This window comes from Knufia obscura (assembly GCF_036327395.1).
Source record: "Knufia obscura strain CCFEE 5817 isolate CBS 148926 chromosome Unknown scaffold_3, whole genome shotgun sequence".
Taxonomy (NCBI): Eukaryota; Fungi; Ascomycota; class Eurotiomycetes; order Chaetothyriales; family Trichomeriaceae; genus Knufia; species Knufia obscura.
In genome coordinates, this window is record NW_027042689.1 from 1,212,825 (window position 1) to 1,238,868 (window position 26,044).

General features: G+C 50.8%; 11 protein-coding genes across 11 annotated transcripts; 3 read left to right on the plus strand and 8 right to left on the minus strand.

Annotated features, from left to right (window-relative positions):
* Positions 1–1,135: 1,135 nt before the first annotated feature.
* PMZ80_003522 (uncharacterized protein) lies at positions 1,136–1,507 on the minus strand (the record flags this gene model as incomplete). Its single annotated transcript, XM_064871951.1, has 1 exon — positions 1,136–1,507. One exon carries the CDS (start codon positions 1,505–1,507, stop codon positions 1,136–1,138), a length of 372 nt encoding a protein of 123 aa, XP_064732331.1.
* A 2,381-nt stretch (positions 1,508–3,888) lies between these two features.
* On the minus strand, positions 3,889–5,376 carry PMZ80_003523 (uncharacterized protein; the record flags this gene model as incomplete). Its single annotated transcript, XM_064871952.1, has 1 exon — positions 3,889–5,376. The coding sequence occupies one exon, from the start codon at positions 5,374–5,376 to the stop codon at positions 3,889–3,891; it is 1,488 nt and encodes a 495-aa protein (XP_064732332.1).
* Positions 5,377–7,081: 1,705 nt separating this feature from the next.
* PMZ80_003524 (uncharacterized protein) lies at positions 7,082–8,260 on the plus strand (the record flags this gene model as incomplete). Its single annotated transcript, XM_064871953.1, has 2 exons — positions 7,082–7,109; positions 7,167–8,260. The coding sequence occupies 2 exons, from the start codon at positions 7,082–7,084 to the stop codon at positions 8,258–8,260; spliced, it is 1,122 nt and encodes a 373-aa protein (XP_064732333.1).
* A 2,111-nt stretch (positions 8,261–10,371) lies between these two features.
* On the minus strand, positions 10,372–11,600 carry PMZ80_003525 (uncharacterized protein; the record flags this gene model as incomplete). The annotated part of the gene is made up of 2 exons (XM_064871954.1): positions 10,372–11,280; positions 11,592–11,600. The coding sequence occupies 2 exons, from the start codon at positions 11,598–11,600 to the stop codon at positions 10,372–10,374; spliced, it is 918 nt and encodes a 305-aa protein (XP_064732334.1).
* A 370-nt stretch (positions 11,601–11,970) lies between these two features.
* PMZ80_003526 (uncharacterized protein) lies at positions 11,971–13,205 on the minus strand (the record flags this gene model as incomplete). Its single annotated transcript, XM_064871955.1, has 2 exons — positions 11,971–13,111; positions 13,177–13,205. 2 exons carry the CDS (start codon positions 13,203–13,205, stop codon positions 11,971–11,973), a joined length of 1,170 nt encoding a protein of 389 aa, XP_064732335.1.
* A 256-nt stretch (positions 13,206–13,461) lies between these two features.
* On the minus strand, positions 13,462–14,724 carry PMZ80_003527 (uncharacterized protein; the record flags this gene model as incomplete). The annotated part of the gene is made up of 1 exon (XM_064871956.1): positions 13,462–14,724. The coding sequence occupies one exon, from the start codon at positions 14,722–14,724 to the stop codon at positions 13,462–13,464; it is 1,263 nt and encodes a 420-aa protein (XP_064732336.1).
* A 595-nt stretch (positions 14,725–15,319) lies between these two features.
* On the minus strand, positions 15,320–16,858 carry LYS21 (homocitrate synthase lys21; the record flags this gene model as incomplete). The annotated part of the gene is made up of 2 exons (XM_064871957.1): positions 15,320–16,725; positions 16,780–16,858. 2 exons carry the CDS (start codon positions 16,856–16,858, stop codon positions 15,320–15,322), a joined length of 1,485 nt encoding a protein of 494 aa, XP_064732337.1.
* Positions 16,859–17,958: 1,100 nt separating this feature from the next.
* On the minus strand, positions 17,959–18,645 carry PMZ80_003529 (uncharacterized protein; the record flags this gene model as incomplete). The annotated part of the gene is made up of 1 exon (XM_064871958.1): positions 17,959–18,645. The coding sequence occupies one exon, from the start codon at positions 18,643–18,645 to the stop codon at positions 17,959–17,961; it is 687 nt and encodes a 228-aa protein (XP_064732338.1).
* A 367-nt stretch (positions 18,646–19,012) lies between these two features.
* PMZ80_003530 (uncharacterized protein) lies at positions 19,013–20,590 on the plus strand (the record flags this gene model as incomplete). The annotated part of the gene is made up of 1 exon (XM_064871959.1): positions 19,013–20,590. The coding sequence occupies one exon, from the start codon at positions 19,013–19,015 to the stop codon at positions 20,588–20,590; it is 1,578 nt and encodes a 525-aa protein (XP_064732339.1).
* A 201-nt stretch (positions 20,591–20,791) lies between these two features.
* On the minus strand, positions 20,792–23,383 carry PMZ80_003531 (uncharacterized protein; the record flags this gene model as incomplete). Its single annotated transcript, XM_064871960.1, has 1 exon — positions 20,792–23,383. The coding sequence occupies one exon, from the start codon at positions 23,381–23,383 to the stop codon at positions 20,792–20,794; it is 2,592 nt and encodes an 863-aa protein (XP_064732340.1).
* A 574-nt stretch (positions 23,384–23,957) lies between these two features.
* CDS1 (phosphatidate cytidylyltransferase) lies at positions 23,958–25,363 on the plus strand (the record flags this gene model as incomplete). Its single annotated transcript, XM_064871961.1, has 2 exons — positions 23,958–25,274; positions 25,325–25,363. The coding sequence occupies 2 exons, from the start codon at positions 23,958–23,960 to the stop codon at positions 25,361–25,363; spliced, it is 1,356 nt and encodes a 451-aa protein (XP_064732341.1).
* Positions 25,364–26,044: the final 681 nt, after the last annotated feature.

A 26,044-nucleotide genomic window follows, 5' to 3' on the forward strand; every position in this document is an offset into this window, starting at 1 on the left:
GATGGCTGTGTCTTTACGCTCGGCAAGAAGAGACGTTTCTCAGTATCCTAGTGTTGCTTTGTTTGGTGTGGACTGTCACCGACGCCTTCCACGGTACCACGCAGGAGTCCACAAGTACGAACACGAGAGGCGCTACGCTAACTCAGAGCATGCCACCATGCATATCCGTTCTGTTGGGTCTACTGTAACGTCGCCCATCAATCCACGAGTTTACTCGCGAGAAAAGGTATGCTAGCTGTACTGTGGTGGGGGCGGAGGACACCAAGGATCTGGCGTCATGTGCAGGACTTGGTCTGGTAGGTCTGGGCATCGGCCGAGCAGCACGCTAAATACCCCAGTGCAGTCCCAGTGCGAGTGCGAGGGACCCCGCACCCCATGACAATCTGTGGAGGCTATTGTGCAGCGTAGGTACTAGCAGCCGATTCGACCTTACCGCACCAATAGAATTTGAGCATTTCTGCCAATGGTACGCAAGCACGGACAGGTCCGCCCCGCTGTCAGTCAGCGGTACAAGGATGTCTCGGCTGTGGAGTTGTGTACATTCTGATGTAACTTCGCTTCAACGCTTCTTGATTTGAAAGCCAACGAGCACAATGGGGTTCAAGAAGTGAAGTTGACTTTCAGTGTATGCTGTGGAGCATAAAGAAAGGACGGCTTCGACCATAACTGAATACGCTGGTTGGCTTGCCAAGGCTCATAGCCAGGATCTTCTGCAACACTACGACGGACCAACTGGACCTCCAGGGACGCGATGTACTGCATGGATGCATCAGACAGCGTCGGTATATGTGTTCTGCCAAAGATCTTGTGAACAAGGTACGCACATGTGTAGCACGCTGACCGAACAGTAGCTTGAAAAGTGTATGGCATTTGAGATTCACATGTCTGTTGAGGTCTAACATGACACTACTGGGCCAAGACTTTTCCAAGGATCGGTTGGCGTTCCACCGTGACCGTGCCGTTGAGCAAATTGAAGGTTGCTAACCCAAGACAACCAGCTTAGACCCGCCTTCGTAACCATGGCTGCTCACTGCTAAACGTCGTAGTCAGTCAGCGTGTTCTAGTATCCATATTCTGCGCTTTGGTACTAGTTGCAGGCACAAGGTGCAGGCGCGGGACATCACATACACTTTGTTCATTCCTCTCGCTTGGCCTTGTTGTTGTACTGGTAGCTATAAGCCGGGTTGTAGGCGATCTCAACGTCGTCTGATTGAGCTTCTCGTTTGCCCCCGCCGTTGTACTTGTAGGTATAGGCCGGGCTGTAGGCGATCTCAACGTCGTCAGGTTGAGCTTCTCGCTTGGCCTTGTTATTGTACTGGTAGCTATAAGCCGGGTTGTAGGCGATCTCAGCGTCGTCTGGTTGAGCTTCTCGTTTGCCTCCGCCATTGTACTTGTAGGTATAGGCCGGACTGTAGGCAACCTCAAGATCGTCTTTCTTTTCGATGGGAGCAGCACCGGCGAACCCCACAGCGACGACGAGAGCAATGAAGGCCTGAGTGAACAACATGATGGCGGACTGGGTTGACGGTGAGGGCTGGCAGATGGGAACTGGAGGATAGTAACAAAACTCTCTTCGTTCATGAGAGCAAGACCATAGGAATATAGAGCTCCTCCTCCGAAGCCGCAGCATTGTACCGTACGTGCTGCTCATCGTCACCGAACGCTAGACCCCTGTTGCAGGTGGCAGGAACAAAATTGCAACCCTGCTGCATAACCCTTGTTGCGTGAAGGAAGCAGTGGATTCTGCGATGCAGCAAGGGCGGAGATCTGCCGGCGTTGTGTTCTTATGCATAACAACTCACACCAACCCACTTCAAGGCAGTTGTTGTGACGAAATCGTTGCTAGAGCATTCCTGCGTTGCTTCCCCCACAAGTTTGACTCCTGCCCAGAAGACCATCAAGGTAACATCGGTTTGGAGTGTTTGCCCCATGCATTTGTGGTCACAGGACACTCAGAGGAGCCGAGGAACAGGAAGTGTTCTTCTTCTTTCATCCAAGCACCACACCGCAAACGCTATTCCTACCGGGAACATACCTTGTTCACTCGAGCTGACTGTCGGCTCTGGGATCTTGCCATGATCCTCTTTTCCAATTGCGATTGGCTGTATATCGAATGTCGCACCATGGTCGTGGCTCGGACGAAGGACGTAGACACAACGCTACCTCAAGCTCTTCACTAAATCATTCCGTCGATTGAAACTGCCAGGATCAATTGCCATATATATCCCGTCCACTAAGGTCGGACTTCACCCGAGCACATCTTCAGTACCCTATTATCATGAGGGTGATTCGAAATCCAGGTTGTTTGTTTGAATCCTGCTCTTCGGCGCTGTTAAAAGTGGACCTCCTCACAGACCATCTCAGGTGTACCCGTTCTGGCCTTAGCAGGCTTACGGCTCACGACATGTGTGGTTGTCGCGCAATTGTTTACGACATGCTTTGATCTTGTTCAGAGGAAGGTACTGATCAGTTCTGAAGCTATTAACGCACGCGAGTAAAGCTACCGCAGTATGCAGTGTTGGCCTCTGGATGTCCAATTTCAGTATACTGTGATGGTTGCGCATAATGTGTCTGATCAGCGGGGAGGAATGCTGATTTCGATCGTCATATCAGTGCCAGCACGTGGAGGACAGCCTTTGACATATATCAGGATGCTGGACTGGTTCATGCATTGTTGCGATATCACACAGTGTCGACGAGGAGATTAGAGAGGATGTCATAAGCATCGATTGCGGTATAGGGATGAAAGGGGCGCCGTAGTCGTGCCTTCTACAAATCACGCTTGAAGTCAATACAGTACGCGCCTCATCTGCAACCATAATTACGTACCTATGATGGAAGCGGTCGTTGATTGTCGTGGACTCGACTCTCCACTGGCCTCCTTGTGCCTCCCAAAAATTTGACTCGTTACCATGTCCACCCGCCGGACCAACCGAGTGAGCGGTAAACCTGCCCAAAATTATGCTTCGACCGCTCACTCGGTTGGTCTGGCGGGTGCATGTCGTCGACGATACTGGGCAAAACAGTTACCTCATTTCATCAGACGGCTACGCGCTGCTGCCTTAGGCGATAATACGGTAAACAGAGAAGGTAAGTAAGCGCGTAGCGCGTCTGATCGCTGAATTCTTAAATAGCGCGAAAATATGGTATAATCTTACCTTCCTATTTACCTCTACCTTTCTATCACTACCTAGTAAGTTTTAGCCCCCCCTTATCTTCTAAGTATCATAAAGTACTAAATATCCTTAGAAGCTAGGTACAAAAGAAAGGTTAGAAGGGGAAGAAGGAAAGGTAAAGGGAAACGGAAGGCAGCTTTTTAGGTATAGGAAAGTGCTGTAGAAATTTTTAAGTTAAAGATAGCCCTTTCGCTTCGGCGATTTCTTAGTACCTCAGCTACCTCCGTCTATGATTTAGGCACACATCCCCAGAATTTCAGGCCTTTTTTAGTCAAGTGGTGTTGCTGTAGAAGTTAGAATGTCTATTTTGTACTATACGTTCCTAACAATTTTAAAATTCAGCGATTAGACGCTCCGCCGCTTAATTTGCCTATGTTCTCCTATGTTCTACCGTATAAGCCGCTGTTTCACCGTATTATCGAGTAGCCTCAGGCATTAAGCGGCGGTGCGTCTGATGGAATGAGGTAAGCAAAACAGGACTTCCTTTGCTGCAGGACTTCAGTGCTGCGAATAATGTCTTCCCTCGTACCTAGTACGCTGACCTAAGCAAGGTGTTGATAAGGGTTGTGTGGACGTCATTCGGCTGAATTCCCATAGTAATGAGGTTCACACTTTCTCTATCAATGCCTCGCTAAGGGTCTTCAAGCACTGGCACTTACTAAACGTGCAGCCGGAGCTTTTGGCACCCTCCGGAGCTTCGAGCACAGCCCCTTCATGCGACGCCCCCAATTGTGATACCACCAATGCCCTCGCAGAACTTCTTTGCCAATTGAGCATATTGCTGCCAGCCATCTCGGAGAATGTCGCCAAAGGGACCTCTTTTGTCGACGATGACACTCACCTGCTCCAGATTTGGGAACTGCTTGTCTCTTCCTGTTGCGAAACCTTGGAACAATGCCTGCAGACAAGTGAAGTCATCTTCTGTCGCAGGCGTGTTTACACGGAGAGTTCTCAATGTTGGCATCGAGTCCGGCAGCATGTCCATGAGCCTTGACGCAGCACTAGCCTTCTCACTGTCTGGTTCGTCCGGCACCCATTCATAGAACAGCTGCGTGTCAACTTCCAGGTTCCGCAGCACGTTGAAACCATAGAATCCTTTGACAGGAGTACTGTTCGCATACATCCAGCCTTGAGTCAACACCAACGTCTCTAGATGTCCCCCAACCGCTGCCGACAAGTCTGCGACAAAGCCTTCGGCTTCCCAGAGATCTCCTATATCATCCTTCATCTGGTACTGAAATCTGAAATCTCTGAGCTTTGTCATATTCTTGAAGAGCGTTTGTGAGGCCTTGTTGTCGACAACATAGTCGTCGAGTTGCATGACCTCAATGTTCCGTCCAAGGATTGGGTATCGATCCCAACCCCCACGCGACATGTCAAAGCTCTCGTGTACTCCAGACTCGTGGTAGACCTCCCGCAATGAATCTAGTGCTAGGAACGGTGCGATGGATAGCATGCCGATACCATATTGGGTATCCACGTCGGGGGTTCGGTAAAGTACCCGCAGTTTCTGCAAAGGTTGCTCTTTGAGGTTGCTGTTGTTCGCTCTAGCAACAAGCAATTGTATCAAATCTGCCACACCTCGCTGTACCTTGTCTAAGTCACCACCTAGAGCCTCTGCAGGTTCGACACAGGATGGTCCCCAACGACTGGGTAAGACCAGGGACTCAACGTTGACCAACAGCGTGAGGAGAAAGGCAAGTGGGAAATCAACCTCGACTTTGTCCTTGTACTCATCCTTATCGGCTGAGATTTGTGCAGCCCATTCCACAGGATCTTGGCGTATGGCTTGCAGATATGAGGATCGGTTCACTATTCTTCGCAGTTTGCGCTGCCCATCTTCTGAGTAGATTTGCTGTATGATATCCTTGCTTCGTTGATCACCCCTCCCGTGCCGACTAATTGGGCCAAGCAAGTGCCGTATACCTAGATCCGCATGAACGATATAAGAAGCAATGACAGGCTCCTTAGCAATTTCGAGTAAGAGCTGCGGCATGTAATGTATTCCTGTCACGTCGCTAGGGTCTTCAGTGAAGCTGAAGGATCGATACTGCCAACGAAGCTTGTTGTGATATGGCAAAAGGTCCCCAGCCGCTGAGTACAGTCGTTTACATGTTAGTGCAAGGCTCTCGAAAGCGTAGGGGCGTGACAGATCGAGGATCGCGCCCAGCAGCTCATCGGGGAGGTCAAGTATGGCCATTCTGGTGAATGAGCTCGATATATTCGTCAACTTGACTAAGTCATACTCATTCACCTACAGAGCAGTGACTAGCATCATTCGCGCGTTCCTACGAGTAGTAGTGACGGTATCTGGATATAGTGCCGAGATTCCTTGGCACTCGGGCCTCACCAGGTAAATTGCCATGCGCAGGCTCGTAGCAGACAGCCAGTCTCATAGAATCGCTTAAGTTTCCTAAACTTGTGCTGAGCTTACTGGCTTGATCGCCAGAGGGCGGCACGTACCGGAAACTCAATGTGAGCACCTCGTCGCGCTTAATTTGCCTGAAATTTGCGGCAAAGTTTTGGTCAGAACCGCTCATTTTGAATTTCCGGTACGTGGGCGGCTTGAACCACGCATGCTTTTTCCTGCGTGTCGCGAGCCCCTCAATGTTGCATGCGGCGGCAATTCGATAGCTTCAGGAGCCGTGACCCAGCAGTACAGAAGGCTTGAGGTCGTCTGCACATCGATTATGAGTGTGGTCGCGTTTCATCGACGTCAATATTTGCTAATGCAATGCTTTGCGAATATTGCCAGACCTTTGGTCCTCGACCGACAGATTTCATCGTTGAGCCGAATGGTGTGCCCTCTGACGAGAATTCACAGGATCAATATCCCAGTGATGACGACGTAACATTGGAAGAAAGTACTATGCCAGCTCCGAATTCGTCTGGCAAGCAAGAAAGACACGAAGTCGATGGCCTTGGGAACAACGACGTATTTGAGAGCGAGGATTGCCATGGGGACAGCGAGACGAGATATGAAAAGTACTTCCCGTTTGGTACACTCACTGAGGTCCACAAAAGATCAGCAACCTGATATTTATGCCGATTGCTGCTCTACAGCCTTGATGTCAACGATGCAGACCTGGGGTGCCTCACACAAGAGCAGAAACTTGCTGTATGTGAGGCATCCTGGGAGCTTGATGGTCAATTGGCAGATTCACGGGACTATGGTACACGGGTGCTTCGTCTAAGTGCTAAGCCTTGTCCAGCCATGTTTCACGAATTTCGTCGCATTTGCTTACATACAGAAAGTGCACCTTTAAAGACTAATAAGTTGTTTCTTGGACGGTCTTGTCCGTCACAGCTCAATATCAAGTTGGTCAAATCGTGGCTACGGAAGTGTCAACGCTGGCATGGTGAAAGCTGTGGTCTTGCATACTGCTCGATTGACAGGCTGACGAGATCGAATGATGTGTCTGTGGCTTCGAGCGTATCAACACTACGCGTGATCGATACGTGGAACATGTGTCTGGTCGACATCAGCGCAGAGACTCAATATCTGACTCTCAGCTATGTATGGGGAACTGAATCAGTGCTGACCTTAACACGTGCAAATCTAGCAGAACTTCGACAATTGCGGAGCCTTAGGCATCTGCGGCAACAGGTCCCGCGAACAATATGGGATGCAATACAATTCACCTCAGCTCTTGGCCGACGGTATCTTTGGGTAGACAGCTTATGCATCATACAGGATAGTTCCGAGGATAAAATGAAGGTCATTAGCAAGATGGATGAAGTTTATGATCGTTCGTTTCTGACTATAGTGGCCTTGAGCGGAAGGAGTGCCAGTGACGGGCTCCCCGGTATGGGTAGTAATAGACGATCTTCACGGCAGCGAGAGGCCCACCTTCCATCCGGACTACACTTAGTTGCTCCAGTACATCTAACAGACCTCCTCGAGCATGCTTACTATACAACCCGGGCATGGACGTAAGTTAACGGCTTTTCATTGTTCCTCACCAACAAATACTGTGACGGACGCTGCAGGACTGATCGTGAACAGCTTTCAGGAGAGGCGCATTTCGAGACGATGTCTCTACTTCTGCGAAGACCAGCTCATCTTCAAGTGTCATGCAGGAGTTTGGCGAGAAGATATTATCCTTGAGGATCCTCAAGTGCTTGCATGTCATGACACTGTAGGACTCAGAGATGGGAGTCTAGTGCGACTCGATGCATCTTTCACTGATCTCTATATCGAATGTCTCTACCGGTATGCGAATCGTGACCTTACCCATGAGGTGGATGTTGTCGATGCATTCTCCGGCGTGCTAGATATTCTGGTTAAGAGCAAAGAGCACGCTGACCCCGCCATTCCCACCTCTATCTGTGGACTACCAACCATACACTTTGACTGGGCTATTCTATTTGACAATTCTGATGAGCGTCCTCCTCGACGCAGACACCACGACCTACCCTCCTGCTCATGGTGCGGATGGAAGAATGCAATCAGCTCAAAGGAAAACAGCCTCACACAAGAGGAGCTTCCCGAACTTGGACGTTGCCAAACCTGGATCAGATGGTATCTACACGGAACATCCAGAGTTGATGGCTCGAAGCACATCGTTTGCTTCACACCTGAGCAACCGGCCCCAGACAATAGCCTGTTCCCACCGTTTAAATTCCCACCCATGGCAGGTTGTCTCACCACGTCCCTCGATTTAGCCGTCGCCCACGAGGTCTGCAGATCACCGTTCGGAGCAACATTACACTTTGCTACTCTCACCGTCGACCTTAGGCTCTTTCCCGCCAGCTCCGGAAAGTTAGCATCATATTACAGCATTGGTAAAGAGCCAACGAAAGCATTGGGGTATATTCAACTGGATGAACGATATTTTATACCACGGCCACTCTCGCTGTATTGGTTCCCTGCACTGTCTGTCGCGGGTAGGCAGAACATCAAGAGCTATTACTATGCCGGCGTACTCGACAATCCTGACGCCTGTGAAGCGTACAACGTGATGATGGTGGATATTCCGCAGACAGATCGTATGGCAGTACAACGTATAGACCTTGGCATTATCTTCAGAGCCGGACTGGACAGTGATCCAGGGGCCGAGTGGAGAGAGGTGTGGCTACGATGAATATTATGTCTATTCTATATGACCGGCCACGCATTGAAACAGTGCTTCGTCGAGCACAAGCAAAATATCCGAGCAGGACAACTACGAGCCTGATACGATACACACCGCTCCTTGGTTCCCTGATGGTCTTGCTTTGAGAAGGAATTTCCGAAAACCAACAGCAGCGACGCAAGCCAAGAAATGTTGACAGGTCATGGCGCACTGGTTCGATATTCATGCAACTCCTTGCATACAAGTGCTCCGCTCGTCGATCAAGAACAGGGACTTCAGGGTGTTGCCCGAGGTTGCCTTATCTTCTTCACCTACTGTCGCAGAGGACCACAACATCGCAGACATTCGACCTAATGATGGCTGCCCGCGTCGCGAATGCACTGAAGGCATCAACACTGCGGCACTGTGCACTCTGACATTTGAGTATCAGACAGCGATACGGCCTGCCGCACAGTCTCCATGGCCAAGGAACGCTCCCTCTCTCACTCCCGAGCCTTAGCACTCCACGAGGGCCATCGCAGGCACGAGGTTTCCGCGCTGCGCCTCGCCTTTACGGTCAAGAGGGTGTCACTAATGAATTCGGGCTTACACGTCGCGAGGCGCACGTCGTCCTATGCACTCTTGGGCTGATTGTGATCTCGATCCTACTTTCACCGGTCGCTCTACACTACATTACAGCAGAAGCAATAGAACAACGAATCAAACATTGCTATATATGGCTTTGTCAGGATTGTTCAGATGCGAAATTCACGCCCGAAGTCGATCCAGCATTTCCACATCGAGATACGAAATGCGAGCATGTGAAGGCGAAAGATATCGCGAGTGGACGCATGCCATTTCATATCGAAGTCGTACCTTTAGAGACGGACGTAGACTTGAAGGAGAAGTATGTGAGATCATGTCGGTACGCGGGACTATCTACTGATCTGGTATAGGTATCTGGAATACTGCCTATGGAAAAGCCGTCCCGGGCCGTGTCCAGAACATAGTGGGTGGTGAAACTCGTATCCTGTCGGGCGCGATGTGCTCGTAATGGAGCAAATGTGGCGAAGACAGGATAGTCACCTACAGGCGGCCTGTGACTCGTTCACGAAACCCCTTGCATGCAAATCTCCACTCCTGATACAAGCATTCCGTCACACCGCAATATCTTCTTACTTCTTGTCTCCTGCTCTGCACGACCAAAAGATGACCGTGAAGGGCAAATCTCGGTCGACGCAGTATGCCTTCTTCCAACGTGCTCGAATTTGCGAAGCTTACCTTGCGGCAGCCTCGTCGAGCAAGTACCCTTCAGCATTTCCTTACCTCCACCAACTGTGCCGCGTTCGTCCGACAGCTATCTCAACACCATCCACGATCGTTCCGCAGTGTCCCCGATCAGCTCAGGACTATCCGCGTGTTCAGCCGCCATCGAGAGCCCACGTTACACAAAGCCTTCCAGAAACGACACCACACTGACTCTCGACAGTCAGCACAAGAAGATGTCACCCCCACAGAAGTTTCCGCACGGGGCGTCTTTTAATTATGCTCCATCTCAGTCTCCATCGCTTTATTCCTCGCCTGGCTAATCGACCTCCGTCACGAAGATAGATACATCACCGAAGAAGACAAGCAACGCCGCCTGCGGACAGAACAGCCGCCCAATACTCGGCTAGTGTATGTCTGTACAGCGTGCTTGGACGCCGACAACAAGCCAAGAGTAGCTGCAAGTCAACCTTCCTATTGCCAGCATATAGCTGCTCAACGAATATGGAGCAAGCGCATCATGACGTGGGTTAGGGTGCTGGATGTTTCGACGGATGCGGAGAGTCTGCGTGATGTGGAGGAGCGCAACAAGTTGCTAAGTTGTCCTTGTTTCGATCTGCGTGTACGTTTGGTTTGAAGTCAGCGATGGTGGTGGTGTTGTGGAATGTTGACTTGAGATGGGTATGCTTGGCGTTTGAGTGTGTAGTCAGCATGTTCGCTGGAGCTGTATCAGTAGAAAATTCTGCCGCGCCCGCTGTTATCAACGTGACGGGTTGTCGAAATAGTAATCGTGGCGAAACGTTGACAACCAAGATCATCTCGGCCCCAGAAGTTGGCCATGCAATAAGAATCCCAGCTTACCACTCGTGTTGTACTCACTTGCGCCTCTTCGGAGCACGCGGCGTTCGGCATACAATCATTTGATTGGGCGGCGTCCGTGGGCTGGGTGTGCGACGTCTTTTTCTACTTCTGCTGTCCTGTATGGTGTCTCTCATTGGTCGATCTGCTGGGTGAAAACTATACTCTTCGACACTACCGTCCTGATCTGCAACGCTCTTAGGATGCTCCTCGTGTTTTCGCTTCCTATAACCGCTGTTCTCATCGTCCAGCTCGGCTTCCGAGGTCAGATCGAGGACGTAAACCTCGGCTTCATTCTTCGATGTATCTGTAGCGCGACGACGCAGACTGTACTTTGGTGACGAGTCTTGACGCCGTATCGAATCTTGTGAAGCCGGAAGAAGCGAAGAGGTGGAGGGTAGAAGGTGGAAAATTGAAGTGTTATCCTTCTTCTCCGCTTGGTTCGTTTTCGTGACTCGTGGACTGTGACTCAGCATTGACATGGTACTGTCGGATCCGGCCTGCGGTGGTTCAGACATAGTGTCGGCCTGGGCCTTCTGCTCCTCCTCTTCTTCTTGCTTCTTGACTTCTTTGGTGTTACTGGTGAGAGACACTGTCTCCGGCTTGGCCCTGAGCGCTATCGTGGTTTTGCGCTTTGGTGCTGAATTTGACTCGAAGCCATACAGCTTGGCTAAGTTCAACGCCGAAGTAGAGTCATCTGTGTCGCCCGCCAACCAAGCCATGTCGCTTTTCATGGACTCTGTGCTTTGAGATATCTGCTGCTTGGTATCGTTATCGTTCTCGGCCTTTGCGCTCTTCGTATCGGCCATCGTATTTCCGTTCATTCTCAACAGCTGATCGTTGAGCAGATCCACTACCCTGATCAGATCTGGAATGCTGGTAACGTCCGCTTGCGAGTTGTTCGAGGCAAAAGCAGCAACGTCTGGCTTGGAATGTGCTTAGATGGTTTTGAGATTGCGTCCAATCCGTCGGCCAGCCTGTAGGCGTTCTCTGTCGTCTGCTCGAGGATCGCGATCAACTTGGTCATCTGAGCTTGCTCCGTTGTGATGTGGGCGATAGTTTCGTCAGGATGTGGGAGCTGCATGATAGTCAGATATAGCAGATCGATGAGGATGCTAGGTGAAGGATAGATCGAAATCTTTGCATATGCTGCGGGATACCAGCAGCCGCTTTGGAAAAGAGAGAACGTTCGAGTAGGATGATCGCAGGCAGGGTAAGAATGAAAGGTACCATAAACCTTCACCATTGAATCGAGACTGTCACTAAGACTCGTCTGCCTCGGCTAACAAGGTGCTCGTCGCAGACATTCGCGGTGGAACCTCAGCAGTGATCTTTTTACGTGTGTCTAGGTCGCCCACGTTTCATTCGCCAATGTAGAAGTCGCCGCAATACCATATGTTGCCCGCTCTCGGGACGCTGGCCTTCAACTGCGCATCTAACGGTGACCCTGCTGAAGGTGAACACGTAGACTCTTTCGAGCTCATGCCGAATGTTCTTAGCGAGCGCTGTCCAACAAAGTCTTGCAGTCCATGACTGCCCAAAGCACACCAGATGTTGTGCGCACGTCCAGCTGAGCTGCTTGACTCTTCAATCCGCCAACCGATCTGTCCACTCTTTCAACCTTTCGCATGCTTGGCTGCCTTTTGAGCTTGCACAAGTTTGCGCTCCTCTTCCCTCCTCCTCCTCTTCTTCTCCTGATTCCGCTCTTTCCTAGATATCTCCGTACGTCCATCTTCTGTCTCTGCAGCCACGTGAGTATTATTCGCTCCAACCACGAGACCCTTGGCTGCCTCGTGATCCGTTGAAACGGGTCTCTGCTCAGGTTTGCTAACCTCTGCATGTGTGAGTGCGTTCTGGACTACTGCGTGTTCAGATTTGCCGACGACTGAATTCACGAATCTTGTATTTGCTTCGGTCTTCTCCGCAGGAAGTGGCAGACGAGGATGATTCACAGTGACTCGTGCACGCTTCGCCGGAGGTGCTGTAACTGGCGAATTGCTGAGACCCTCCCAGTCCGAGTAAGACTTTGCAGATGTAGATGATGCCCGTTGTGCTGGACGAACATGATGCTTGGGTTGGTTTGCGGTAGTCGATGGATCCATCTTACGTTGCGGCTGCGAAGGCCGTGCCGCGATATTGGAAATGGACTTCAACGCAGGTTGTGACTCGATCACATGATCACGTTGTGTCTGAGGCCTTGCCGGTACCATCGCAGCTTGACTGTGAGCTGTAACTTGACTGCTGCCAGGAATCGTGTTTGGCCATTCTTTGGATCGACCGTCTATCTTGCCGTCAAGATCCTTTGACTTGTCATTTCCCTCAGATCTCAAAATCTTCTTTAGGAGAGCCTCGGCGGCAGCTTCATCTAGTTCTGAGTCGTCCCACATATCTTCGTCCTCATCGTCACCTGCTTCAGCATCGACCCGTCCCTCGGACTTGGACTTTTTGACACCTGAACGATCACTAGGTAGACCTAAACCCTGCATACCACCCTCTCTCTGCCCTGTCATTTCAACTGCAGAGCTGTTATGATCTCTCGCCAACAGCTCATCCACCTTCTGCGTCGTCAACCTCAGATCTTCGTTGAGTACGAGAATATTTGTCGACATCTTTTCCACAACCCCTGTTAATCTGCCGATATGGTCTAGCAATGTCATAAGTGTAGCTTGCTCCATATTATTCGGCGGCGCAGTTGGTTCGGTAGGTTTCAGAGGAGCCGTCGGTGCTCGTGGTCTGGTTGGAGCTTTTTGCTGCTCGCTATCGGAAGCGTGTCAGCACATTCAACATCATCTGCGTCAAAGTCAGGTGGACGGTGGACTTACCGCAACTTAGATGGTTGAGGGTGTGGCATATTCAGTGGACATCCTACTTGCGCCTCAATAACCTGGCTGTGTCGTCGAGATCGTGGTGTATGATGAAGGATGAGCCAGAGATAGCGTCAAAGGCTGAGGTCGACGAAACCCGTGGATCCAGCCTGGTGAAGGTAGTGGTGTCACTTTTCCAGCGACTGTTGTAATCTGCGGCAGGCTAGAGGTCGCAGGTATTCGAGAAAATTCGTTTTGTGCGAAGACTGAAAAGTCTTCAGACGCCCTTCCCAGTTCACTCTTTCACTTCCCGACATGAAAGCTCAGAATGTCATTTTTGCCCACACTGACCATAGCATCCTCAGCAACTCGTCTGCCTCCCTCGCCCTCGATAAAGGCGATGGGCGCATCGCCCATCACTTTCCTAGCCACATCTGCAACAGTACTATTCTTCTTGACTAGTACACAATCTCTGAACACAGGTCCTGTGCCACCACTTCCAGTCCCCGCACTGCTGAACGTATGCACATTCCTTACAGGAAAGACAGGCACCAGCCCAAGGACATCCGCTGCCCTAGTAAGAACCTGCACCACACCCGTACTTCCGAACCTGTAAAGCACCATATCTTTCAAATTCTCGATTCTCCCCTTCAACTTCTCATCCATCTCCTTCAACCCACCCCCATCAGCCTCACCCATCTCGATCAGATCCTCTCTCGTATCCAGAAACTCAGAACCCTCCACATACCTAATATACCCCTGCTTCGCCAACCTCCTCAAAAACACCTCAGATATCGCAGAACACAACACCATCCTCTCCGCCGGCACCGCCTTCGCAATCTTCGCAATATTCTTATCCGCATCCGGATGATCAATCTTATTCAGCGCGAGCACAGTAGGAAACTTCTCGTCCACGAACGACTCAACCACATGTCCAACCGCCTCATCACTCCAATGTTCAAGCGCCTCTTTCGTGACACCCGCCCGTTCGATCGTTCGCACTACCGTATCCCTATTACTCCCATACCCACTGAACTGACCCTGCAACGTATCGACCGCATTCCCCTTAATCGCAACATGTCTCCTTCGTATACTCCCCCACTTCTCCATCAGATTCCCCTGTACCCATCGCACAATCTCACCCCGTAGCCACTCAATATCAACACTCGGATCATACCCCCTCGTCGGCTTCCCCTCCTGATCCGTCGTCCCACTCACATCGACCACATGTATAAGCGCATCAGCATGCCGCAGATCATCCAGGAACTTATTGCCCAGGCCTCGTCCCTGGTGTGCACCTGGCACTAAGCCCGCAACATCAAGCAGCTCGATCGGCACGCTGCGCATCCCGTTGACGCAAGAGCCATAGTTTGGTTTACATCGTTCGGTCAGATTGTGTCTGGCGCATGCGCAGGGGACCTGGAGATATCCGATTGCGCGTTGGGGGTCGATTGTGGTGAAGGGGAAGTTGCCGACTTTGGAGGTGGCGTCTGTGAGGCTGTTGAGGGTTGTGGATTTGCCGGAGGAGGGTTTGCCGACGAGGGCTATGAGGGGGTCGCGAGGCATGGTGCCGAGTGTGGGATCCGGGGAGGGACGGGTTGGTGAATCCCGGCAGGGGTGAGGTTGATTGGATAGTTAGAGCTTTTACAACTCGTGAGGTATCATAGCTATGCGGTAGTTACAGTCAAACAGCAGCCGTGAGCAGTGAGCAGTTTACTGTTGCGGCGCGCATAACGAGACCTCGCAATGAGATGAGGGCAGAGTGAAATTGTTATCGATAAGGAATCGAAGCAATGATGCAGGCTTGTTCTTGCTTCATCATAAAGGAAGCTATCGAGGCAGATGTGCCTGCTCACAAGACCGTCAACTCAATCTTCGGAAACAGGCAGCCTGAGGTGTGCAATATGGTCAAGCTTTTAGACAGGCGTTGCTGTTAGATATTGAATGATCAAATGTCATGCGATCCTGCTTTTTTATCTCTATGTAGATTTCCTTCGCTGCTGCATAACTTCTCTCCATCCATGGGACATAAATACACATGTTGGTTGCAAATCAGATTTTGGCAGCCCAGAGGATATCTCAACGCCGGCGGAAAGATAAGACCATTGCGATTCGGTATGCAACATCGCCGCCCTCCTAGTGCTCGGTCAAATGCACATGCTTATGCCGTCACACCATTCGTCTTGGCCTTCTTAACGATCTGCTCTGTGGCAATCTGCTCCTCCACAGTCTCGTCGAGTGATCTCTTCTCTGGCACCTTGTCCACTTCCTTTTCCACTTGTTGCAGCTTCTTCTTCTCTGCAGCAGTCATGTTCGGCAACTCAATAGGATGCTCCAAACCATGCTTGACATTCCTGTAAAACGCATGGATGATCGAATCAGCATCGTCAATAGCGATTGGCCGAATATCAGCCAATGCCTTGACCTTAGCTGTGCACTCCTTGTATTGTGCATCTGTCATCTCTATGTTCAATTGCTGCGCTCTGGACTTGATTGCGTTCCAGCCCGTCAATCTGCTAGCAAAGTGGACATATCGGCGCATACCGAAGTCTTCTGGGTCGATAATTTCGTAGGTAGATGGGTTGGCAAGAATAGCCTTGGCGTGAATACCCGCCTTGTGAGTAAAGGCGCAGAAACCGGTGATAGGGTTGTTAAAGGGAATGTTGACGGCTACAGCTTCGGCAACGAGGTCTTCAATATCCTTGAGCTTGTCGAGTCTGTACTTGCTCATCACGTAATCTCTGTCTGCTGTGATCATTCGTGCCATCAGACCACCGAGTGTTGTGATGCCGTTCCGCTCGCCAATGCCGAGGACGGATGTGTCGATGTGGGTTGCTCCGGCCTCGAGGGCGCAGTATGCGTTTGCGATTGCGCATCCTGTGTCGTTGTGGAAATGGGTTTCGATGTCGCAGGATACAACACCTCGTAGTGTTCTGACTAGGTCATAAACTTGTCTTGGTGAAGCACATCCGACTGTGTCCGCAATACCAACTCTGTTTACACCGACCTTGTCTACGGCCTGGTACAGAGACAGCAGATCAACCAGGTCCGACCGGAAAGAGTCTTCTGAGGAAAATCTGATTTCAATGCCCTTGGACTTGACGAATTCGATGACCTCGATGGCTGTGTTCTTGATGTAGGTCATGTCCTTGCCGTGGGAGTGCTCTCGCAGGAAGGAGGATGTGCCAATAACGACGTCGACACCGTCAACACCAGTCTCGACCGCTATTCTCGCATCATCCATGTGACATCTGATGTGAGTGAGGATCTTGGATCGCTTGAGACCAAGCTTGCAGATAGCTTCGCAGTCCTTTCGCGACTGCTCCGAGGCAGCCGGAGAGGTCAGCTCAATGTAGTCGGCACCGAACTCGTCGAGGGCCTTGGCGATCTCGATCTTCTTAGCTGTATCGAAGTAGGCATTGGCGAATTGCTCTCCTTCTCTTAACGTCGACTCGATGATCTGGAACTTGGAGACATTCGACAGGAAATCGCCGACGGGGAGGTATGGGTTTTTGGCATTGGGCTTGCGCGAAGATGTTTCAATGGCAGTGAAACCGTTGTGATCGCCTGGACAAGTACTGTTAGCTGTTCATGCCTTCGAAGTGACTGAGTCATGCATACCATTGGTACCATTAGTGGTGCCGTTCGCACCGTTTGTATGGCCGTTGGTGGCCGGCACATCGTCTGGAGTTGGGCACATGTTGGAGGATGTGTGTATCTGGATACAAGAAGAGGAGTGCTCGAGGCGCGAGTCGTTGTGTTTGGGAAGGACGCCAGTGGTAGAAAGGTGCGTATGGATCTACTCGAATGTGGTGTGGAGGAAGATATGTTTCGTTCTGATTTGAAGCAAGCTTGGTATTCTGACTTTAGGTTGCGTACAACTTTTGTGAGTCAAGAAAGTGATATGAGGGTGACCAAAGAAGTCGAGCTACTGAGCGGTGGAGGTGAAGTTTTAGTGAAATCCAGTTCACGGGTAAAATGCTCTCGCACGTCGGGGCTGTTTTTCTTGTGCTGGCGTGGTGCTGGGTGCTGGGTACATGCATCAGGCCGAACAAATTTTAGTGTCGTGGGGAAGACGCCAGCGATCATCGGCAGAGCTTTGACCACTGACGCAACAGGCTTTTTCATGCAGGTTGATTTCTCTTTGCCCCGAAATCAGGCACTTGTAAGCAAACCACGAGCTGATGTTTTTGACCTGAATGTAGCCAAGGCATGAGCTTTGCTTTTAGTGTTCACTATACATCTGCAGTCCGCGCTATATACAGGTTTGACCACCATGGTTCATGTTGAGGTTTGGAGGCTGGAGTGCAGCATCATCTCCGGCATACTCTGCGATCTCGGCTAGGCACGTGCTCCATCTTCACACCAATGACGCCAAGCACCACCTGCCAACAGGTATTGGGCTCGCTTCCACAGAGACGATCTTCAAAGGCTGTAAGGGACAGAGGCTGGTCGCTGTTGACCACTGGTGAAGCACCGTTGAGCTCTTTCGACACTCAGGATTCTATGCTCAACACACTTTCCGATGTCCCTTCTCGCAAAAGATCATCATTCCTCCTTGACAGTCGCTGACTTGCATACGGGCGGTGTTCAGTGTGCTTTGAGCTTCTTTCGAGTGCAACTCATGTGATGGGAGTCCAGGAATGCTGCAGCATCGCCGAGGTACAATGCAATCCCCCCACCTCGTCCTGTATTTGAGCCTTGATCATGTTGGCGAACACAGATTCAGTGAATTTGCAACCCTTTTCGCGCCTGGCTGAGACGACACCACATCCATGTTGACTGATTGCTGTCAAGTCTTCACAGCAGCTTCAACTGCCCCGTAACCTGATCAACCACACTTTTCGGTCCCAATACACCTAACACCGTCGCACTTCCCGCAGCGATCTGTGTTCGGCCAGCATCGTGGATGACTCGAGCACACAGTCCGAGACTTTGCGCCAATGCCTGCAGCGTCATCAACTCCTCCTCACTCTTGACCTGTACCGCTATCTTAGGCTGCCCATTATTCTCCCATCTCTTCAGCAGCCCAGCACTCGGTGCGTGACTGACTAAACTCTTGTAGCAAGCAAGCGTAGCATGCCCGCACTGTGCAGCGATCTTGCCTTTTGTCATGCCCAGATCTGTTCTCACAGCCAGCACGAGCTTGACCTCCTCACGGGTATCTTCGAAGCCTTTAAGCTCTTTCCCGTCGTCGTCTTCCGAGTCCATATCTTCATCGGCATCTGAATCGTTTCCTTCCGTCCGTATTGCCTTGATGAATTCCTCGTCGCTTGTGTCACTTCCAGCCTGTACATCTACGTCGTAATTGTTGGGCCATGACTTCTTCACTTTCGACTTTTTAGATCCAGCGTCACGAGGATTTCCGGTTTTGGTGTCGAAAAGACCTATGCTGCTACCGGAACCTAGAAAGTAGCCTGCCACGAGGCCTAGGATGCCAGTGGCTATGGCGGCGGCCATGAGCGATGGGGGAGCTTTGTCGGCCATATTGCTACCGAAGGTGATGTCGAAGTATTCTAAGACTCATGGCACGATATTTGAGACTGCTTCCAGAAATGTTGAACCTTCGTGGACTTTTGTTTGTTGATGCAGGTGCGCCGCAGTGGTGCATAATCGACGTCACTCCTGCATACTCCCCATCTCCACCCTCGTGGATCACTAAATCTAACTCAGCTCCAAGTCTCTTCAACACCAACATGCAATAAACCATCAAGGTACACCTGTATAGGCTACTGACCATATACACAATGCCCCTAGATCGCCGGAAGCATCACATCAAGCGCTACATCCGTAGGTAGCAGACCTAGAACGAGTGCGGCATACCCATTGCTATCACAACACTACCTACACCAACATGGCCCGCACCACCCGCGTAAAAGCCATACTCTTTCGCATCTTCTATTCCACAACCTTCACTCTGGTCTTCCTGCTCACCATCGCCTTCGCCGCAGCGGGCCCCATAGACGCTATCTACCAATCCTACCGCCGCAACCGTCTCCTCGACATTTTCACTATCGCCGGCATCTATGTCCTGACCGGCCTCCTTGCGATCCTGCTGTACAGCACCAGGCTGTACACGAACCGGCAGCTATTGAAGGATATACCCAAGACGTACATGCCGATTGACAAACGGGAGCTAGGGAACAGGAGAGTCGCAAGATTAATCGAGGATTGCAGGAATCGCGCAAATGTCGTCGGATATCTGGCAAGACCACGCGCGAGACGAGTCGAGAAAGAAGTCGGATATGCAGGGGCACGGATCCGCACCCTCCTCAAACCAGAACACAGAAAGGAAAGCAGAATCTTCGAACCACAATGGGGAACTATCGCACACCCCGGCTGGTCCTCTCCCGCCGCACGAGAAACACCAAACCTAGACTACAACACCGTAGTGGGCGAGCTCACAGACCTAATCGAAGCGCGCGCCGTCTCTCTCGCCCCCATCGACCCATCCCTCGGCACTGACGATGACGGCAACCCTACAGTCGACGAATCCATCATCGAAGCCCTCACCCGTCCAGAAGAACAAGGAATGAGAGCCTACATCGCCCACCTGATCTCCCTCGACGTCCTGCCCGATAATTCCCTCTCCATCGCATTCCTCACCCTCTACGAGCGCGCACGCTTCGCACCGGATCCCCTCTCGGAAGAAGAATTCAAGCAATTAATGCGAATGTTCGCTGAGATCCTCCGCACCATGAAAACACTCAACACAGATCGCCTCGACCTCACAGACCACGACTCCACCCCCGACCAAGACCAAAACCTCTACAACACACACGCCATCAAAGACGCATCCAAAACCTCCCAGATCACCAAGAACACCGCCGCCACAGTCTCAACCTCCTCCCTCGCATCAGATTCAAGTTCAATAGCGGGTAGCGTCCGCCACCATCGTTCCCTCCACAGCCACATCCAGCCCACCACCTCATACATAACCATACACCCCCAACCAGCCATATCCCACACAACCTCCTACCTCACAGCCCCACCCCGAATATCCCACGACTCAGTCCGCTCCCTCTCCTCCTCCGAAGCCTACCACGACGCCGAAGGCTCCGACTGGGCAAATCCCACATCTCGACCCCCGTTTTTCCGGGCACGTTCCTCACAATCACAATCACAATCCCAGTCACGCGGCAGCGGCCGAACCGCACGTTCACGACTCCATGGTGGTGGGCGGAGACGATCACGGTTACGGCGGGCGATAAGTCGTGCTAGTATTGAGAGTGAGGGTGGTGCATCGTTGCGGTCGGTGAAGTCGCAGGGGAGTGTAATTAGGTTGAATCCGCGGTTTGATGGTGCTGGTGCTGGTGATGGTGATGGTCAGGTGGGGAGGGAGATGTTGCCGTTTGAGTATATTGTGCCTAATGATGGTGGGGATAATGAGGCTGTCAGTGATAGGGGGAGTGTAAGAAGGCAGGTATTATGATTTAGGACGAAGCGTGGCGTTTAAGGAGGCGAGGGACATCTCTCCGCAGATAATGATATTTAATGCTAGTGTAATGAAACGATTGCTTTTGCAAACAATCAGATCTACTTCTGTCCGAAGCGTGTCTATCTCAACGCCGCGCTAGAATCAGGTATCCGCCGTCTAAGTAGTCTCTTTGCTCGGTGCATCCCGCTGTGGGGGTCATTGTTCGATCTCAGCCATAATTTCCTCCTCCGCCTCATCATCATCTCTAACATCCGCATCGCCATCCTCAATTCGAAGGATACCGAAACCTTCTTCTAATTGTGCTGCCTCATCGGGTGTGACGTACTCAGCCAAGATACTTCTTGCCATTTCTCTTGTGTCTTCCGTGATGCCTGGCTCGAGTCCAAATTCAAGGCTATCGCCCAGTGCAATCCTCGTCATCACGACACGGAACTTGTGTGCTCCGACTAGGGTTCCTGATAGAGCCCTTGTGAGGTCGAATGACGGATCCTTGGCTTGTGGTGACAGAAGAATGTGATGCAGAAGCGTCGTACATCTGTTCACCAGCTTCGCATGTAGGTCATGCGTATCGAAGTGGTTAGCATAGAGGTTGGTAACCTCTTCATAGAGAAAACGAACAAGACGGGCGATGGCGCCTGCATGTGTAAGGATGAATGTCGTACCGTGATGCGACTGGATGTTGCGTTCGTGAGGATGAGGAATGCTCGTCATAATGAACTTGGTCAGAAGCTCAAGAGCTTTCAGCCTCAGATGGCAAATCTGCAGGCGCGTTGGCTTAACTTCTTCTGGTTCAGGGACATAGCCCTTGCGAGATCGTAGCTTCTTCTGCTTCAGCCTGTCGCGGATGGGTGTTTCGGATGCTACCTTGTCCAGATGTGACTTGATGTGGTGACGGGGTGGGTCCCACAGAAGGACAACGACTTTGTCGATGATGTATGTCTCTGTTTTGAGCTGTAGATCTTCTGGCGAGGTGATAATACCGAAGGTGTCGGTGAGTATGCTGGTCGACAACAACTCGAGCATTAATGTTATGTCTTGGAGGGAGTGAATTGGCATCAGCAGTACGAGCACAAAATCTGTTTGCATCCAACGCCAGAACAGCTGAATCAAGTCCGGCTCGTCGATAACCAGACATACCATTGTGAAGAGAAGGTCGAGACATCTCGTTGTGTTGACATCAGGGTTGTGCTTAGGTCTTGGATTCTCTTTATCCCACACTTTGAGTCTGTTGTTGGCCAGATGAAAAGATACTGCAGCGTTGATCTTGATCAAAGATTGTAACGCTGGTGAAAGTGCCTGTATGGCTTCGCTGTCAACAATAGTGGGATCTATATCGAGGACGTGGTTGACAGCTTCAAGCAGGATGGCGACAGGTTTGTAATACTCATCATTGACACACTTTTGCAACAATTGTGCAAAGACAAGCAGCAGATCTCTGGGCAGATCTTTGCCCTTCAGCTTCGATGCTTCGCTTAGCAGCACCGAGCTCAATGGGCGGGCAGCCTCACCAGGGAATGCATATTTGACCAGAGACTCGACAATAGTATCTTGACCTTTTGATGGTCGGAAAGCAAGAATGTCTTGCAGAAATTGCAGATGTAATTCCGATGTGTGATCTCTGACGGTATGGCCCTTTGGCGGCGCATTCGAATCTGTTTTCTCAACACCATGTGAGTCCTGATTACCCGACAACCTCAATGCCAGCGAAGGCATGTCAACGTCGCTCACATTTGCTTGCTTTCTCTTCTTGGTGGGTGTGTTTGGCTTGGACGTCCTCCGTCTAGCAGGCGATCGTCCGGGGGATAATTGCATGACCTCGTCATCATCAAAGCCATCTCGAAGATTGCTCGCCAGACCTTTCCGAGGAGACAAGTTGATATCGTTTGGCCTGTCGTTCAGAGGCCTCTCTTTTGCTTGCCGTTGTAGTACTTGTACTCTCCGCGTCTGCTCGTCAAGTTCATGCTTCTGGAAATTGCTGTCTGTAACTAATTGAACATAAGCAGCCTCCTTTGCCTGTAAAGTAGTCTGATGTTTTGTAGCTTGCTCTTGCATCTGCTTCTTCAGGATGTCTATCTGCCTCTCGGCAGCCTTGAGATCGTTCACATTCTTGCTCCGAACCACCGAGATCTCTCCACGAGCAGTGAAGAGTTGTGTGTTCAGTGCTTCCTTCTCTTTCCTCAGCTGCTCCACCTCAGAGCGCAGTGCCTCGCTCTCTACGGGCTGTGAAGGTTGTGCAGGTGCGTTGACACTCTGGGAGCTTGGGCCATGCTGTTGGATGGGTTTACCATGTTGAGCCGGCTGACGCGTTTGCTGATATTGCTGATACGCTTGGTGCGGGATAGTCCTTGCGGGTGGTCGAGGCTGGTACTGAGGCTGTGGGCCGTTCTTCTGAGCATATCTGCCTTGTCTCCAAGCCTCGCGTTGTGTGGTCTCGTCGACTCTTCTATGGGCTTGGGGTGCATAGGGTCGGGGCTGCTCCTCAACCACTAGGGGCACGCCATCTTCATCGAGCTGGGGATTGTCAAAACTGTCCTGCTCATTCACGACGATCGAGGCGTATGCATTCTGAGGTGGTTTTCTCACTGCTGCCGCGGCTGCAACTTTTCGCAGATCAGACGAATTGTTGAGTCTTTGAGTGCTCGAGGCACTTACGGTCCTACTTCTAGCATTCAAATCATTTCTATTAGCCTGTTGCTGTTGCTGAGTTGAAAGTATGGCATTATGCTCGAGAACTTCGAGTTGATCATCTGAGATGTCCCATTCGTCGTCGGAAAAATCTCCAGCCATATTCTTCTCGTGTCAGAGTCATTGTGGTTGTTGGGCAAGCACAATGAGCCTTCGCGTCTACCACTCGAGATCGTGACTGCCGTGCATATTGTCGTCAAGCAAAACAAACAAACATAGTGGTCTACTAGTACGCGTTGAATGGCGATGCAGTGGCATGCATTATTTTGGTGCCTGAAGATGCATCTCGCTGGCGCTGATGTTCCCCCGAGAGGTGGAGCAAAGGATGCTGCGCAGTGCCGCAGCATGTGCTAAAAGCGCAAGTTTCTCCTCCTGCAAGTCCACGTCATATTAGCAACAACTTTGAATGCGCCTGTCAAAGGAGAATCCCATCGCACTCTCTTTCTGACTGCTTGTTGACGCGCCGGAAGGACATAGCAAACGCTCACATCACTCTTGCTGCAAGTAGGGCCGAAAACAACTAGCAACACCATCTTTGGTCGCAGCTTCAGTTTCAAGGAACACTTTTTCTCACATGCTCGCATCTTGTTAACTCCCCAAAAGTGCAAGCACGACCAGGCCACGTTGCACATAGCAGAGCCCTTGTGACAGCTTCCTTCCAAATCCTTCTACCGCCATGGCGAGGAAAGTGCAGTTTCAGCATAAAACAAATGGCAATGGAAATGCCACCAAGAAGCGAACAGGCTCCTCATCATCTAATGAGAGCGTGTCCAACCCTGGAAGCCCGGTACGATCGAAGAACGAAAAGATGAACGGCAGCATACCAGAGCAGCCTGCACAGACGCAGAATGAGTATGAGAAGAAAAAGCAGACTTTCATCACCAGGTCAATATGGACATTGGCTATGATAGGAGGTTTCTTCCTGGCTATGTTCAGCGGCCACATATACATCCTTTTCCTCATCACTGCCATCCAGATCATTTCCTACAAAGAAGTCGTCAACATTGCTCAGGTCCCGCAGAAACAGAAGAATCTTCCTCTCACCCGGTCGCTGAATTGGTACTTTCTGGGCATCACAATGTATTTCCTCTACGGAGAGAGTGTCATCTACTACTTCAAGCACATTCTCCTGGTCGACAAGGTGCTGCTACCTTTCGCAACACATCATAGATTCATCAGTTTCATGATGTACATTTTCGGCTTTGTCTTCTTCGTCGCATCGTTGAAGAAAGGTCACTACAAATTCCAGTTCACCCAATTTGCCTGGACTCACATGGCGCTATACTTTATTGTGGTTCAAGCACACTTCATGATGAACAACGTCTTCGAAGGCATGATCTGGATGTTCTTGCCTAGCTCTTTGGTTATCACAAACGACATTTTCGCCTACATCTGTGGTATTACATTTGGACGAACCCAGCTCATCAAGATCTCACCAAAGAAGACGGTTGAGGGCTTTGTTGGAGCCTGGATCTGCACCATCGCGTTTGGATTCGTTATGACGAATATCCTGATGAAGTACAAGTACTTCATCTGCCCTGTCACCGATCTCGGAGCTAACATCTGGACTGGTCTTGACTGTACGCCAAACCCAGTCTTTATCGCACACCCGTATCAACTCCCAGCCTGGACGGGCTTCAGTAGGACCTTCTGGATCGCCCCTATTCAAGGCCACATTATGGTTTTCGCCACTTTTGCATCGCTCATCGCGCCCTTTGGCGGTTTCTTCGCTTCAGGATTGAAGAGGACATTCAACATCAAGGACTTTGGCGACAGTATCCCTGGTCATGGAGGTATGACCGACAGAATGGATTGTCAATTCATCATGGGTCTATTCTCGTACATGTATTACCAGAGCTTCATCGCTGTTTATAAGACATCGGTCGGAAGCGTGATCGAGTCGGCTATCGTTGGCCTGACCATCGAAGAACAAATAGAGGTTGTGAAAGGTCTATCAAAATATCTGTACAACCAAGGAGCACTAACAGAAAAGGTACATTGACTACACTGCAGTTTCGAACCCTTGCTAACAACTCCGAACAGTCACTCTCAGCTCTAACAAGCGCACTACCGAGGCGGTAGGCTTCACACTTGCTTTGTAGATAGTTTATGATTTCATGGGGCGGGCTTCTTGGACACTCGGCTCTGCAGCAGGGGCCTTTGTACTCTGGAGGGTATCCGGAGATATCTTTCCTACGAATATAATAGTTTTCAACATTCTGATTTACGCGTATTTCTATGTGCAAAAAGCTGACAAGTACGTCTGGCAGGCGGACTAAAGACAGAGGACTCTTGCATGTGAACTAATTGCGAGCATGCAACGCACAGAGGAAACATGTAGGAAAGAGTCACACCTTGATTACAGGACGCTAGGCCGCACCCTTCTAGACAGATTTGCTTATTCGGGGCCACGAGACAGTTCGTGATCCCCAGTAACTGCTGCATTCCACGCCTGGCTCCTTCCAGACCTTTTCTGACCTGCTTCCCTGATGGCTCCACAGTGCTGCTGTCGTATGAATAGGCGCTAGCTGGTTAGGAGTAACAGGACCTTTACTTGTAGCCGTGGACGTTACGGTATCGATGTTGGTTATGCAGTCGAATGGTTGAGACTCGCCATTGCTGAGTGGCCCTGGCTTCATGGTAGCGTCTGCGATAGTTGGCCGAATCTCGCCCTCGTTGAGCCGCCGAGCATTTATGGTAAGGTTCGCGAGCCCCCGAATAGTTCCTAAGCTCGTCTCTGCCTCGATTAGTATATTGTATAGC